This window comes from Filicampus tigris, chromosome 6 (genome assembly GCF_054856515.1).
Source record: "Filicampus tigris isolate MCC_2025a chromosome 6, RoL_Ftig_1.0, whole genome shotgun sequence".
Taxonomy (NCBI): domain Eukaryota; kingdom Metazoa; phylum Chordata; class Actinopteri; order Syngnathiformes; family Syngnathidae; genus Filicampus; species Filicampus tigris.
The window spans coordinates 4,925,734-4,941,059 of NC_141222.1; the positions used below are offsets into that span (position 1 = coordinate 4,925,734).

Sequence of the window (15,326 nt, forward strand, 5' to 3'; positions counted from 1 at the left end):
GTGGAAGATGACACACATGTTCTATACAAGCCCAGTAGTTGATGTGTTTATGGAATAAGAGTTAATCCACCCATTTTTAGCCATCTCCGGTCCGGGGGCAGCCATTTTGTCACTTCTGTCGACTGAAAATGACATCACAACTACTCAGGGCTCAGGTAACGACCAATCACGGTTGACTGTTTTCCGAAGCTGAGCCTCTGCTGGGTCTACAATATCAAGTTAAGAACACTACCACCACTGGAATACCTCACCGACAAACACATACAAAACATGTTTCGTAAACACATGGAAAGTTTATTAAACACAGTCATCTGACTCACTGAATACCGCTAACAATTGTTTAACCGAAGTGAAAGAAAACAGGTTTACCTAATACTTCATAATGCTGCAGTGTCACAACTATGGCAAAACTGAAACAAGATGCACACTCACGAGTGCTCGTCTACAGTTGGTCCTGAACTTTATATGAGGTAAACAGATCAGTGACACATGACACAAAATCGATAGTAACAATCTCAAATTGTGGCGTTGTAATATAAGCGTGCACACACACACACACACACACACAAGAGTCAAACAGTAGCAATGTAATAAAATACTGCACACACACAAAACAGAATCAAGAAGCGCAAGTTCAGAGGATTTAGCCCTCCCATCGGCGATGGATAAGAAGCACATTACAGGGTCAGTAACATTCAAGGAGCTGTTTGAATATTTTGAATGCAAAAGTAAATGAGACGAGATACAGAATAACAGTCAGCTAAAATTGTACCAAAAAGTATGAAGTTGTTTCAATGAGTTGATTTAAAAAAAATAATGCAATGTAAATGAACTTACAAGTGGGTAAAGTGTATATTTGGTCAGAGTGCACAATATACTGTAAAACATGCCATGACTGAAACACAGGCCTGAATATTTCCAAATTTACAATCGATGGCTTAAAGTGACATTTATCACCACCACCGAGTGATACACAGTGTTGGCTTTCACACAATATTATTATAAGAACTCTATGCGGGATGGACTCAAATGTAACAAGAGTTTACACACGATATATCACAGAAAAAAAAAAAAAACAGAAGTCAGGGATTGAAATAAAGCTAATAGTTTATATCCCGCAACTCTATTACAATGTTGTAGTGTACAACAAATCATTTGTACTATTACAAAACTAGAATACATTTAGATTTTCATGTTAAACTCAAGAAAGCAAAGAGTCACACTATAACTATTAATCCAAACAGTGAGAGGGGAAAAAATCCAAACAAGAAATAACAGACTATTTTTTTCATTGGACCACAACGATAAAAAAATACAATAATTTATTCTAAATGCATAAATTAACATTCAAATGTGATTGAACACTTCAAGCAGTAGCATAATAGAAAGTGTGGAGGGATGTGTGGACCATGCTCAGCATTGTCAGCATTTGTCGGGAAAGGACAGCTGGCAAATGCAATAGCAGCAAAGCTTCGAGCCCCATTTCAATGATTTGACAAGGACGAATTGGAATGAAAGTGTGGGAGAGGTATCATTTAATTATTTGAAATGAGCTTTTATACCATTGTCTGGTAACTTAATTTCCATAAAGGCTCTTTGCTGCTGGTGAAAACTTGTCAAAGATTAGAAGACATGTTCATAGACTATGGGAACTTCTGTGTACTTAGAAAAATAATTAATATTTTGTGTGCTTTTTATTCCTCCGCTGAGTGAAAAATGTGACCGCTTTGTGTCACACAGGAGTGTTTTTTGGTAACTTTGCTTCTTGCAGATACATCTGCTTGTAACAAATGCTGGTTAAGGCCGCTGTGTCATAACTGTACTGCCTTCTGATACCATGGCAACAATCCCCTGAATTCACATGCTCGTACAGAGCTATTTTTGAGGAGATGTGAATATCAGGATTACACATCACAGTGCATCAGGCATGGTTATGACTACAGATTGGAAAAGGAGTCTTTCCATCTTATAAACTAAAATAAAACCAACGAAAAAAAATACTGGCCCTGAGAATCCACTCCCTGGTATGTTTTTATGAACTGTGAGTTGCTGAGTCTTCTGATTGTTTAAACACGAGTGTCCTTTAATTGTCTCACGGTAATGGGGCATTTCCATGAAGATGCCGATTTCAGTGCAACATACCACATTGTAGAGCAAGCAGCTAGCTAGCACAGCAACATACCTAAAACCAACATTTGAAGTAGAACTACCATAAAGGTACAGTAGATTAAATGAGTACAAGAGTACTTACAGTCAAGCACCTTTTCTAAACACGTCACTTCTAATTACCCGCACGTTGGAAATGATTATTTCATCAGTGCGTTGCTGGAGCTTGACTCGTCTGGCTCCAAGTAGAGCTCAGCAATACGTCAACCCGAGTTGTGAGATAGTGCCATGACTTACACGATGTGAGTGTGCTTGTTTTCACTGGCCCAGTCAGACATCCTGTACACATCCGGTTGACTGAGTTCTGTGCCGCGCGCTGAAAAGAATTGTTGCAACATTCGGCCCGAGGGAAACTGTTTCAGCACCGTCCCTGCATCGGAGCAGCGCGGATGAAATTGGTTTAGTGGTTCACCTCTATTAGAAAGCCTTCTGAGTGCTGAGGGGGGAGCAAGCACGAGTGGCATGTATTGTATTTTTGTTTCACTTCAAGTGCTGCCCCTGCATGAGACCATGAGCAGTACTGTACCTGAATGAGTTAAGATTCAGACTGAACCAACAAAAAAAGATTTTTCACTTGAACACTTCCCTCATCCGTGGGAGTTGGCGGTCCCATCATCTTATGTACTTCGGTAGGTTTTGATAATGTCTTTAATCTGCCTTCTGCAGATGGGACAGCAGGCGTTGGACATTTTCTTGAGCTTCAGGCCACAGTTATAGCAGAGACACATGTGTCCGCACGCATAGATGACTGTGTCCACTGCATTCTCGTAACAGATCGAGCACTCATCAGTGCGCGGCCCGCGATCGGATGGGAATGTTGGCGACTTTGGCAGGCTGACTGGAGAATTTGGAGTTGTTCCTGAACAAAGGTAGAAGAATTATATTAAGATGCACGCAAAGCTCAATTCCAGTATGCTGCAGTTGTAGATGTAATCCTCACAAAATGCCGTCAGTAGAAAAAAAACATGAGATGGCCGTAGGCTGTAAAATTTGATTTACAGTTACAAGCATTTCATTGTCTATGTCATTTCAGGAGGTCAAAAGTGGTGGGCATTTTACTTCAGGAAATCAACACAAACATTTTTTTTCAAGATGTTGCCAGCAGGCCCACTAGTTACTTGAAACACGGAATTCTGATTAATATTGCGTTTGTGGAATATGAGTTAAGCAGCAAAATTCTCCCGCTTTTAACCAACTCAGGGGCGGCCATTTTGTCAACTTCTGTCGATTGAAAATGACATCACAACTGCCGAGGGGTCAGGTAATGACCAATCACGGCTCAGCTTTTTCAGCCGACAGAATGGCCGCCCCCAGAGATGGCTAAAAACGTGTGAATTAACTCTTAATCCACAAACACAATATTTATCAGAATGCCTTGTTTCAACTACTGGCCTTGTATAGAACATATTCTTGAAAAAAATATGTTTGGGTTGACTCCCACTGTAAATTTGCCGGTCCGTCGACATTTCACATAGCACTTATTTGCCAATCTATTGAACTGTTAAGTGAAAGCCTGCTGTTTTACTTTAAAGTTTTGCTAACCTTAACCAGAGACCCGTGTCACAGTGTTGTCAAAAGTACAATCCTGGTGGATTAAAATGCTTCCTGGTCCTTATGCAAAACAAAATAAAGTAACCATTACAATAAATCAATGTTGTTTGTTTCTATGACTTCAACATGTTTTTCTTCTTCCTTTTGTCCTTTTCAGCGGTTGGCAAGCAAGATTACTGCCACTTCCTGAAATAAGAGTGCGGGCCTGCAAAATACCGTTTCAAAACCTCCTAACCCCGCCCTTTGCAAATATACAAATAGAAATGTAAAACTCTGGTAACTCCCAAAACGTCTTTGTAAAACTGTCTCTGTAATCAAAGCTACTTTATTACCCCTTAGCTCATGAATTAGTTGATGCTCTCAGCCTGACTTAACGCATGATTCACTCTTTGGTGCATACTTGCAGTGTTGTACTGTGTGTTTACACAGTCAATGCAACAGTCTACTCAAGGAAGCAGGCCTTCACAACAAACACGCAAGTTTCCCTCTCTTGTCAGCAAAACGGGGGTCTGTCAATGATGGAGTGTGAGGTCCGTCAGGACTTGACCAGGTCAGTCATGATTAAACTGACGGACAAAAATCCACTTCCGCCCGTGCTTTTTTTTTTTTTTTTTTTTTTAAGTTTCCTGTCTATCGTCAGCAAAACGAGCATCCGTCAGTCAGACGGAATGCCCACTCTGGTATTTACTATATGTCCGTAATGGTGGACCTACCCCCTGCTGAGCTGCAGTAAGCTGCCGAGCACATGCCTCGGTTGAGGACGGGATCCGAGCTGCCGCTGCCCAGGGCACTTGGAGTGCGCGGTGACGAGGAGGGTGAACTGGGGTTCGACCCGGCCCGAGTATCTCCAACATGAGTGGAGCCTACAGAAGATAAAAGCAACAGGATAAGACGGCGGCAATGTCGGCAAAGTGTCCAGTCCTGGTAGAATTACTCAAGGAAATGTGTCATCTCGCTTCCGTTTCAGCCTACGTACTGACATGTTGCTGTTGGCAAAATGCATGATGCAATACAAAGGAGAGCCGTGGTGACTCAGGTAGGAGAAGTGATCTCCATCTCCTCCTCTAATGTCTCAACAACACTGTCCTTGAGCATAAAACTAAACCTTGAGTCAACCCCTGACAGATCATTAATGCACTCCCACTCGTCTCAATGGATCAATGGCAAGCAATATTGATAGGCGACAAGAGACCAGTGAAGGTCAAATAGCATGCCAGCATTTAAATCTGCAATCTGAGAAAAAGGAGGAAGTTGCCAGTAGAAAACTACCGCCCAGATAATAAAACGAGGAGGAGGACTGACATCTAATAAGGGGGGGGATTTTTTGGGTGTGGGCAAATGTTCTCTCTTTCCTGGTAGATATGGGAATCGTGAACATGTTTTCTTCATGAGACTTGAGCAGGACAATACCTGGCTGGAATGGTTCAGGAATGAGTGGCTGTCCCTCATTTCTTCCCCTTCTTGAACAAAAATTATGAACATTGCTCCTGATTCCGTGTTATTAGCGGAAGGATCATGCAATCTGCAGAACTGGCTGAAAAGGGTCAATTGCTAATTTGGAACATAAAAATGGTTTTGTAAGTCACAAACGGGATGATACAGATGAAAGAATCTGATGAATCAAGTGTGCGTGCAGCAACATGCGGTGCAGCAGCATGCGGTGCGCTGCGAGGATCTGAACAACAGCTGTCTGAAACCCTCTTATCTACGTCACCAGCTGAACATGAGGCATACAATATGACATAAGCCACTTAAATTTACAACATTCAAACTGTCAGTGTTAAAATGTCCCAAGCTGCTTACCGCCCCATTCTTGTATTGGCTGTACAAATAACACACTTGGGACTTCACATTGTTTGTCCGACGGACACTGAGAAGTTGCTGCTTTCCAAGTGATTTTATTTTTCAAAAACCCAGTAGGTGACTATTGTCTGTAACCTTACTTCTTAACAGAAAAAGTGGCTCACCTTTCCCTTCACTATCAAAATGCACGTTACACAAACACACACACACACGCATCACTTTTAGGCAATTGTTATATATATTATACTGTAGATGTTTGCACAAATGAATTTAGGGTGGGAAATGTCATGCTCTATATGAGGAAGAGACAGATTAGACAACAGAAAATACATATTGGGGAAATGTTTAACACTTTAAGGCCTTGTATGTAACAAGCAATCCTCTCTCGACAGTATTTAGTCTGTAACACCTTCTGTCCACCCCCCTTTATTAATCCCCCTGGTAGGCAAACACCTCCGCTCTACTGCAGCTGAGCTTGGAGAATCTGCTGTGTGCGATCCCGCCTGCTAAATGCCAAGATTAAACTGACCCGTGTAAACAGCGAAGAACAGCTTCCGAGTCCAAAGCGCTGACTTTCTACAGATTTTCTCCATTCCAACCAACTGTCAATATTAAAGTGGAAGTCAACCCAAACACATTTTTTTTACGAATATGTTCTATGCATAATTGGACACTCTAAATTGCCCCTGGTGTGATTGTGAGTGGGAATGCTTGTTTGTCTCTGTGTGCCCTGCGATTGGCTGGCAACTAGTTCGGAGTGTACCCCGCCTATTGCCCGATGACAGCTGGGATAGGCTCCGGCACGCCCGCGACCCTTGTGAGGATAAGCGGTTAGGATAATGGAATGAATGAATGAATGTTCTATGCAGGCCCACTAGTTGAAACAAGGCAATATGATTAATATGAAATTTGAGCTAAGCAGCAAAATCCAATCATTTTTAGCACATCTCAGGGGGCGGTCATTTTGTCACTTTCTAAATGAAATCGATGATTTGAAAATGACATCACAGACCACGGCGGCACGGTGGTCGACTGGTTAGCACGTCCGCCTCACAGTTCAGAGGTCGTGGGTTCGATCCCGGCTCCGGCCTCCCTGTGTGGAGTTTGCATGTTCTCCCTGTGCCTGCGTGGGTTTTCTCCGGGCACTCCGGTTTCCTCCCACATTCCAAAAACATGCATGGTAAGTTGATTGGATACTCTAAATTGCCCCTAGGTGTGATTGTGAGTGCGGATGTTTGTCTCTGTGTGCCCTGCGATTGGCTGGCAACCAGTTCAGGGTGTCCCCCGCCTACTGCCCAAAGACAGCTGGGATAGGCTCCAGCACGCCCCGCGACCCTTGTGAGGAGAAGCGGTACAGATAATGGATGGATGGATCACAGACCACCAGGGGCTCGGATAACGACCAATCACGGCTCACCTGTTTTCTGGAGCTGAGCTATGATTGGTCGTTATCTGAGCCCTGAGGGTGTGTGATGTCATTTTTAGACAGAAGTGACAAAATGGCTGCCCCAGAGATGGCTAAAAACGTGTGGATTTTGTTGCTAAGCTCATATTCCACAGCATTCTGATGAATGTTGTGTTTCAACTAGTGGGCCTGCATAGAACATATTCTTAAAAAAAAACATGTTTGGGTTGACTTCCGCTTCAAGCACTACAAAATGCAGGAACACCCTCCTTTCAAGAAAACAAAGCATGCAGGCAATGCAACACACATTAGGATGGTGGCATTTGACATGACAAGACTATGGAGAGTTTGCAAACTTCGAAGAAGTCGTAGCCTTTTTGTCAAAAGATGGACACTCCAGAAGAGTTCAAAAGAAATAAATGGAGGGCAGAGAAATGATCTCAGGCAACAGAACCAAAATGTTCTTGTAGTCTAACTGTTGTTTATGTGCAACTAGAGATTGGATGACAGCACAGGGGCTCAGCAGGCAATACATTGGGGTCAGGACTTGGCCTACTGAATTTATTGTTCGTACTTTTTAAAGCTTTTTTTGGAGCAGGACAGAGAGAAACATTCCCCTGGTGTTGTGTGCATTGCTTCTGAAATGAACTGGGTGGGGCGCTGCTGTCACATGCTTTTAAAGCAACATGTCACATTTCATTCTCTTAGACAGTGTGTGCAAATATCAATGGCATCTGATTCCCTGGAAAAAAAAAAAAAGATTAAAGTGGAAGCCCAAAAGTGTTTTTTACAATAATATATCGTATGCGCCCCCCACTAGTCCAAACACGGCATTCTGATTACAATTGTGTTTTTGGAATATGAGTTAAGAAGCAAAATCCACCCATTTTTGCCATCTCGGAGGGCGGCCATTTTGCCACTTGTTAGTGACTGAAAATGACATCACAGTTGCTCACGGATCAGTTAACAACCAATTCAGCTCAGCTTCAGACAACTGGTGAGCCGTGATTGGTCGTTAACTGAGCCCTGAGCAAGTGTCATTTTCAGTCGCCCCCTGAGATTATTAAAAACAGGTGGATAATCAGAATATCAACTTTAGACTAGCGAGGCTGCATGGAACATTATCTATCGTACAGAACATTTTTAGATTGACTTCCCCTTTAAGCCGATTATCAACATTCTCTGCGCAGCGCCATCTTGGCATCGTTTGGCTTTTCTGTATGTAAATCCCATTTTTGCGCAAAGTTGGGGCAAAAGAGATGCAACAGTAGAGACAGCATTTATCTGCCTATATCGTATATGCAGAGCATGCTTTTACTTGAAATCTTTGTAATGAATGCTTTATCTTGCCCTCCTATGCAGAAGAATGTCTCCCAAACCTCAGCGTGGCTTCAATTCAAAACTTGATTGAAATTTTGATAGCTGCGCTGTCAGCACAAGGCAATGCATCAGCATCAGACGAGAGAAGTTCCATGTTGGAATGTAAAGAATGTTGAAAGATTACACTTGATGATTCCTGGTTGAAAGCTGCTAAGGAGACCTATTGTATTCTTCTGTTTCTCATTTGGTGTTGTGCTAAGTAGTTTTTTCTGCTTTTAATGAAGGACTGACATGCACACAGAAAATGCAGGCTTGCTGCTAAGGGCAGTTGCCAAACCAAAATGTAATTTAACGGTGCAGGGAACATGCTGTCTGTGAGTGATTACTCTGTTGACTACTGTACAATGTATTATACATTGTGATTGGGCTTTGGTGGAAAAATGAACAAGAACAAAAAGTACAGTTAACAGTACGCTGCTATTACTGTTAAACTGTGGGTTAAGTTAAGTAAGGACAAAGTTAGCTTGGGGCGATTATCAGTTTGCAGTAGATATTTTGAGGGACTGATGAAAGCGTCATGAGGCGTTTAAGCGCAAGTTTTAGAGAGAAGTGGGTAGTAACGCAAATTTACTCAATAATCAGTTACTCAAATAACTTTTGGGATAGATTGTACTTAGAGTAGATTTAATGCTTCATGCTAGTTTCAATAGATTCTGCTTGGTACTTTTATTTATCAATGAAAAATTGCTTGTTGCGATCTATTTGGTTATGGTTCACCAGAAAGACTTCCTCCTTGGGCGCTAACCACTGGTGACATTTGACTCCATCTCACTATCTGACTCCATTGCACGCACGGACACACACATATTTTTGTAAGTAACAAAACTGACAAATTAAAAAAAATGGCTGACTAAGCATGGCCAGAAGTGGATTTTAGTCCGGCCCACTAATCGGCCCTCTTGCGTGTGATGTGCTCGCGAGGCGACCAAATTTCATCTCAGCCTACTCTGTGAAAGGCTTCTTTTTGGGCTTCTTTCTACTTGCGTGTCGGCGCGAGCGACAATTGCTGTGATAGGGATTGTGGTATTGCCCCTCCCGCCCCCTCTTGTAATTGTATGCCCCAGTTGCAGGTGGGAGGCGCGGGTTACGTGATGTGACAATAAGGAAATACAAACACGCTTGCTGTCTCACGTCTCTTCTTACACAAACAACTGCGGCATTGATTCACATAACCGACGCATTGTGGTGTTGGCGACAGGTCTGCAACACATGCCACGCACCCATCAGGAATTGTTGCTGCTCTGATCGGTCCATTATGTCACATGTTGCGATGACATACTTTCCCACACGGAGAGGAGAGAGAGGATGCAGCACGCAGCTCGTTGCTGCTGCTGCAAAGCAAACTAGTTTGGCAGCGGCTTGGGTGTCATGTCAAGAAGCAACTCACCCACGTTCCCCCTTAGTAGCCTCCTTCCAGATCGTTTTCGCAATAAAATTAAATGCATCGTCTAGTCATCTCGGTCCCTTTCTGGTTGTAGCAGGCACAAAATCCATTGTTGACGCTGACTTTTTGAAGCGACGCCCCCAACTTGGAACGTAACTGTTTCAAAACAACTTGTGTCCGCGAGTATAGTCAAGCTGCGAGCAGCACTCAAGCATGGCGTCTTCCCTACTTCCGGAAATACGCCATAGCAAACCTGCTGTGTATAGTGGTTTGCTGGCACACTTTTATTTTGTAGGTGAAGGAGGGGAAGTGTGGAAAATAAATAAGTAACTTGTTGAATGCGACTTCTGGCCGTCTGTTGGACCCAAATAAATTATACAATATGACAAATCCAACCCCGGGGCTCACAATGGAAGTAAGCACACGCAGTTGGGTAAGTAGTAAAGTACTAGTGGCGCAATTGAAGCGTGTCCACAGCGGGTTAGAATTGTAAACCAGCCAGCTAAAGATCTTTAAAAAGCATCTGCTGTTAGCATCTCTCCCACGGACGCTTTTTTTGTTTTTTTTTTGGGGTTGGGGGGCGGAACGGGGCGGGGGCCCGCCAATGTTTATGAATATGGCCGGGGTGTCGCGGCCGGAAGGGTACCCAGGTCAAGGGTGGAGGGTCGTGGCCGGACCGGCAAAAAAGGGTCAAGTGCCCAGCTCTGTTATTTTATACACAGTGATAATTTTCATCAATATCTGATTTTCCAAATTAATATTTTTACTTGTTTAATCTTGACGTTCATGCTAATTTAAAAGACACTAATCGGAGGTTATCCACCAGTTACCCAGTACTTGAGTAGTTTTTTCACTGAGTACTTTTTTTCTCTGTCAAGTAATTATTTAAAGTACTACTTTTGCTTGAGTCTATTATTCGAAAGGAACAGTACTTAATTTAGTAGAATTTTGTATAGTCTACCCACGCCCAGTTATAACACTGGTTAACTTCCCTTTCCACTTCTTTTTTCACTTGCTTCCTGTTTTACATGTTTGATAGTCTTGGCAAACAAAGCATGTACAGGTACTTTTTCTGACTATGCAGAGCCAAGAAGTTCTGTCGTCTTCTCTTACAAATTACTTTCCCATAGCTGTTGGCTAGCTAAATTTTGTCTGTATTGGTATACAGTCACTGTAGTACTTAGCACATAACTGATGCACAAGTTTGGAGCTATAACAGGTTGAAGCATGGCCAAATTAATATCAATATTATGAGCCCTGGGCACATCGTGGAATGACGGGAGATGTTTTTTCCAACACTGACTGCTCTCAATTTAAATGGAGTAATTGTCTGAAATAAGTATGAAGTTAAAGAATAGAGCTGTTCTTTACTTCAAACTTAATTGTCGTAAGCATGACAGCAAATAATAAAGCTGTCATTTACTCCAGACTTTGGTTTGGGCTTTATAAAATACAGTAAACATGAATAGGAGAGTTTTTCAGCAAATATAGTAGCTGGTGATGGTTTCAACAAAAAAAGTGAACAATGACAATTCCATTTAGTGACGTGGCAGAAAGAAAGGCAGGACATAAAAGACATAATTACTCTGCCAGTACAGAATGTACTGTATGTGGTGTATGCGTTAAAGGGATGGTTGGCACCCAAAAGGATGTACTTTTATTGTTTTTGCTGTAACCTCATCAGTGTATCCGTGGCGCTTCAACAAACAACAACAAACACACAATACTACCGTTTATTTGATAGTTTCTGAGTCAATATATCGTCCGGAATAATTTCTTAACGTGACAGGCCTGCCAAAAAATAATGTAAATAGAGCACACTGACTATTAGAAAGCTGGTCGGCTTCTTGCCACCAGGCGTAGCAGGTTTTTGGGGGGGAAACCCTGATCACAATTAGATTATTTTCCATAATCGTTCGTTCAGGCCTTGCATGAATGCATCACCCACTATGCGCTCTGCTAGTGCAGCTGAGCAGAGCAAACGATAAAGTGTGTGTGTCACTCTTACTACCTGTATAAATAAAAGAAAAAACCCTTTTGAAATATAAAACTGAATATTACCATTGCATTTCGCAAGATCGTTGCACCTTTGGATTATTTTGTCACTTTGGGACATTGAATTACGCTGAAATTTAAGAAAACCCATCTTTTTTTTTACCTGATACCGGACCATCTGAAAATCACACAATCCGCCCGATTTCCGATCACATAATTGGATTGGAACATCCCAGTATTATACTGTATCTACCTCAAGGAGAAATCTAACTCAATCGGTTGTACATTTTGTGTTGGACACCCCACAGAGGACCACATCACACACATGCAAGCATGCAAGGAGAGGTTCAGAGTGAAAGTGGCGTGCACAGATAGCTGCGCCTTTTGAGCTGGGGTGAGGGAATGGTGTCTCGCTCTAGGGCTCGGCAACTCGACATTAAACAACCAGTTGCCAATTTTAAATTTTTTTTGTCATATCCCGCTGAGCAAAAAAGATGCATTCTCAATAAGACCTCTTTTGTCCTGCCTAGAGGACATCAAAGACTGGATGTCACTGAATTTCCTAAATTTCAAAGAAAAGAAAACAGAAGTTACTGTGTTCGGTCCCAGTGGCTCGTCTCCATCACACCCTGTTGACCGGGGCCCCCTGTCTTCATATCTAAAGCCAACAGTCTCAAACTTGGGTTTTAAATTCGACAGTGATCTTAAATTGGATCAGCAAGTCAGTGCTGTTGTAAGGTCCAGATTCTTTCATCTTAGACAGCTGGCTAAGTTAAAGCCCCTCCTTTCCCATCAGCAGTTGGAAAAAGTCATCGATGCCTTTGTTACATCTCGGCTAGTTGACTGTAATGCACTTTATTTTGGAGTCAGCAGTACTCTCTCAACGTCTCCAGTTGGTCCAAAATGCTGCTGCCCGCTTACTAACTGGAGCTCGGAAGATTGAGCACGTAACACCAATTCTGGCCTCCCTTCACTGGTTGCCAGTGCATTTTAGGGTTCAATTTAAGATTCTCCTATTTGTCTAAAAGTCACTAAATGGCCTGGCCCCGGCGTACCTCTCCGAGCTCCTCCACTCCTATGCACCTTCCCGCAGCCTTGGGTCTGTGGACCAGGCGCTGCTCGAGGTGCCGAGGACTAAGCGGAGCATCAGAGGGTATCGCGCCTTTTCCACTGCTGGTCCTTCCCTTTGGAATGACCTCCCATTGGATGTTAGACAAGCTCCCTCTCTAATGTCTATCGTATATAGTGTTTTATGTTAATTTATTGATTCCATTTTGTTGTATCATGTTGTAAAGTGCTTTGTTACAGCTTTAGCTGTAATGAAATGCAATATATAAATAAAATTGTATTGTATTGTATTGTTTTGTATTAACTACCAGATAAAAAAAAACTGCAGAGTAGTTATCCAAGGTTCACAATATTGTAAAAATCCTCCTCAGTTTAGCACACGGAACACTATAATCCCCGTCAACCCATGTTTATGCTATATGTGATTGCATGAGGTTCGTGCTTACCCAAAATTCTCAGTTGAGTGACAGCACCATGTAGACCAAAGAACATCCAGAGTGGGCGCGAGTTGTCCACACAGACTTGCATTCCAACATTGGTGCCATTGTGGCTTAAAACGACCTCCCCTTCGTGGTTGACCAAGAAGCCTAGGATGTCACTGTTTTGTAGAGGGGTAGGCACACGGCACACTGCCCAAAACTCCTTTCTGTCCACTAGAGCCTCTGGATTATATGGCAGATCACTGGGGCGCAGCACAGCTGGATCACATGATGTCACACCATAGGACAAGGAGCCTGAGCGGGCTGGGCTGGACTTGGTGACTTTGATGTACACACACTCTCCCGTTTGTAGCGGGCGGTTGGTAAAGACGAGAGTGCGCTCCTCCCGTGAATGCTCTGATCTCGCCACCGTCTGTTCATCTAGAGTCTTAATATGGGCGCCACGCAACTGGTGGAAGTGGAGATCACTCTCTAGGACGGACGGCAATAAAGATGACTGCTGTGAGTTGAGGGAGTTCTGGGGGATGGGACAGCTTGAGGAGGCTGACGCCAGGTGGAGCGTATGATGGTGTGAGTGGGAGTTGCCTCCGTCCTCCTGCTGAAGGTTGAGGTCACACAGGCTAACAGAGAGACGGGAGTCGTCTGCCTCACGGCGGAGAGAGGACGAGCGCACAGTTGTGAAAGAGCGTGGGCGCAGGCAGTCAGGAGGAACAATCTCACTGTCTGAAAAGAGATGTGAAAAGGCAATTTAGATAAGAAACAGGCTGGTAATATTTTTGTTCAGCAGTTTGTGGTTAGCTCAATCCAAGATAAAAAGTGTGCAACACCACCAGTGTCGTAGTTTAAAACTTACTTTAAATTTGTAACTAAGTGCACTGTAATTGAAGGGTGACCAGTCCAAGGTACCCCTTTACTTGCCCAGATTCAGCTGGGATAGACTCAAACTCATAGTCCAGGAATGTGAAATGAGAGCACAAAAATAAACTTGTTCAAAACCAGGCCAAAATGATGGACCCTTTAAGTCAAACCTCCCCGCAGTGTGCTCTGAATAATATATATATATATATATATATATATATATATATATATATATATATATATATATATATATATATATATATATTAGTAATGCTGATTAAATCAGCTATAGAAAATATACGGTATGCCATACATATGAGCAAGTATTCATGCTTGTGCTAGTCCAAAATCCAAAGCCTAGTATTATATTAAATGGTGTGGCCAAGAACATAAGCGCACACATTGGCACTACTCCAGCAGTGATCAAGTTGCTCATTCTACAACGTGACATGATTGCTCAAAATAACAACTCTGCATGTGCTCTTCTGTACCTTCTGCCTTGTGGTGGAGTTAAAATTAGCCTGGTATAAGATAAGATAAGGCCTTTATTGATCCCACAGTGGGGAAATTTTCAGCGTTGCAGCAGCAAAGATATAGGTCACACAGAGACGGTGGCATAATGTACCCATTAATTTATAACATTAACAGCAAACATTCAGGATCAAACCTATGTAAATAGTAACACGTGTATATACACATGTATATACACACCAACATACATCTACATATAATGTACCGGTATGAAAAAACACTCATTTTAGCCTGTACATTGTACAGAGGAAAAAAATACTGTAAGTGACAGTGCTGCAGTGAAATATAAGGAACAGCATTGGATAAAAATAAAAATACAGTAGTGGGGAATGTTGAGTATTGCACAATATAAGCTCAGGTGCAGGACTGCACAATTGCACAAATGTCCGCCATTTTGTAGAGACTACCCAATGTTCTTGTTAAACTTGTTAAAGTCTGACAGCAGCAGGCAAGAAGGAGCGGCGGAATCTCTCCTTTGCACAGCGAGGGTGTAACAGTCTGTTGCTGAAGGAGCTGTTAGAGTGCCCTGGAGGGGGTGGGCCGGGTTGTCCAGGATTGATGACAGTTTAGCCATCATCCTCCTGTCCCCCACTGAGTCCAGGGAGCAGCCCAGGACAGAGCTGGCCCTCTTGACCAGTTTGTCCAGCCTCTTCTTGTCCCTGGCCGAGACGCCGCCTGCCCAGGAGACCACTCCCTGGAAAATGGCAGACGCAACCACCAAGTCTTAAAAGTTCCTGAGGAGTGT

The 15,326-nt window shown here is 42.8% G+C and overlaps 1 protein-coding gene across 1 annotated transcript in view; it reads right to left on the reverse strand.

Moving 5' to 3' along the window:
- Positions 1 to 273: 273 nt before the first annotated feature.
- Positions 274 to 15,326, reverse strand: part of neurl1aa (neuralized E3 ubiquitin protein ligase 1Aa) — a 43,125-nt gene continuing 28,072 nt past the window's right edge. Inside the window, exons 4-6 of the mRNA XM_086033695.1 lie at positions 13,199 to 13,915; positions 4,431 to 4,580; positions 274 to 3,025 (exon numbers count right to left, since the gene is read on the reverse strand). Coding sequence (XP_085889821.1) covers positions 2,784 to 3,025; positions 4,431 to 4,580; positions 13,199 to 13,915 — 1,109 coding nt within the window. The 3' untranslated portion in view covers positions 274 to 2,783. The remainder of the gene's footprint in view (positions 3,026 to 4,430; positions 4,581 to 13,198; positions 13,916 to 15,326) is intronic.